This window comes from Sinocyclocheilus rhinocerous, unplaced genomic scaffold (genome assembly GCF_001515625.1).
Source record: "Sinocyclocheilus rhinocerous isolate Xijiao unplaced genomic scaffold, SAMN03320098_v1.1 scaffold1519, whole genome shotgun sequence".
Lineage (NCBI taxonomy): Eukaryota > Metazoa > Chordata > Actinopteri > Cypriniformes > Cyprinidae > Sinocyclocheilus > Sinocyclocheilus rhinocerous.
In genome coordinates, this window is record NW_015633251.1 from 94983 (window position 1) to 96329 (window position 1347).

Here is a 1347-nt window from a genome sequence, read left to right on the forward strand (position 1 = left end):
CTCCGGCCGGACAGGGCATCACAATATGGTAAGGGGCGTAACATTTCCGTCACACGCTTGAGGTATTCGGCCAATCACAACGCACTGGATAGCTGACCAATCACAGCACACCTTGCTTTTTCAGACCGATGAGCTTTGTAAAAATCAACGCGTTTCAGAAGGCGGGGCATAGAGGAGAAACAATAATGTACAGTATGTGGAAAATGTGTTTTTTGAACCTTAAACCACATAAACACATTTCATTACACCAAATACACAAAATAATGTTCTTTTTAGCAGCATCATATGACTCCTTTAATTGAATTAACAATGAATTGAATCAACTTTGAACTGAATTGATTCAAGAATTAATTGAACTGAATAAATAGTTTTCTGTAGAACTGCTTTTCAGCTGAAATTAAATCTCATAATTGATGGATTTTTCAACTGTTAAACTGATTAAAATCAACGTTGAAAGTGCTATAGAAATAAACGTGACTTGACCATGTTTGTAAATGCTGACGGTGTTTCAGGTGTTGAACATCCTGAACATGTGTCAGGCGTTCCTGAAGCCCTGCGTGTCGACCGACGCGGCTCTCTCTCTGCCCGCCGACGCGGCTCACGATCAGGACTGCGTGATCGGAGGATCGTTACCGTCAGACGCAGATCTGCACAAGCCCCTGCCACACGGATACAAGCTCAGGAACTTCTACACCAGACAGTATCTGAAGCAGAGCTGCAACTTCCCGCCGGAGGAGCCGCTCCAGAGCAGCATTCCCGTGGCAGACTCCGCCCACCCATGCGGCTCTGGCTCCGCCCAACCATGCGGCTTAGACTCCGCCCACCTGTGCAACTCCGACTCCACCCACCCATGCGGCCCAGACTCCGCCCAACCGTGCAACTCGGACTCCACCCACCCATGCGGCTCTGGCTCCGCCCACCCATGCAACTCCGACTCCACCCACCCATGCGGCTCTGACTCCGCCCACCTGCACATCCTACGTCCGAAGAAAACCGTTTACCTGAAGAAGTTCAACTACCTGCGCTCACACGTCAGTGCGGAGGATGAGGGGGCGGAGCACTGTGACCCACGGGGGGCCACGCCCACTCACCCCACCCACGCCTCTGATCTCTCCGTGACCTCTGACCCGGCAGAAGTGTCCGAGCTGAAGACAACACCTGCGGTGGAGACCGACGACCTGAGAGGTCACGTTGAGAGGTCAGAGGTCAGCAGCGGGAACAAGTACTGCTGTGAGGTTTGTGGAAAGACGTTCAAACATCCCAGCAACCTGGAGCTGCACAAGCGCTCACACACAGGTCAGACACACACACACACACACACACATACACACACTCACAACTCAACTC

General features: G+C 51.6%; 1 protein-coding gene across 2 annotated transcripts in view; it reads left to right on the forward strand.

Moving 5' to 3' along the window:
• zbtb49 (zinc finger and BTB domain containing 49) overlaps window positions 1–1347 on the forward strand; it is a 13516-nt gene that overhangs the window by 8504 nt on the left and 3665 nt on the right. Inside the window, exon 5 of one of the 2 annotated variants that reach the window (XM_016557458.1) lies at window positions 784–1296. The exons of the other annotated variant lie outside the window; for it this stretch is intronic. Within the exon in view, the coding sequence (XP_016412944.1) occupies window positions 784–1296 (513 nt within the window). The remainder of the gene's footprint in view (window positions 1–783; window positions 1297–1347) is intronic. 2 annotated transcript variants of the gene reach the window in all.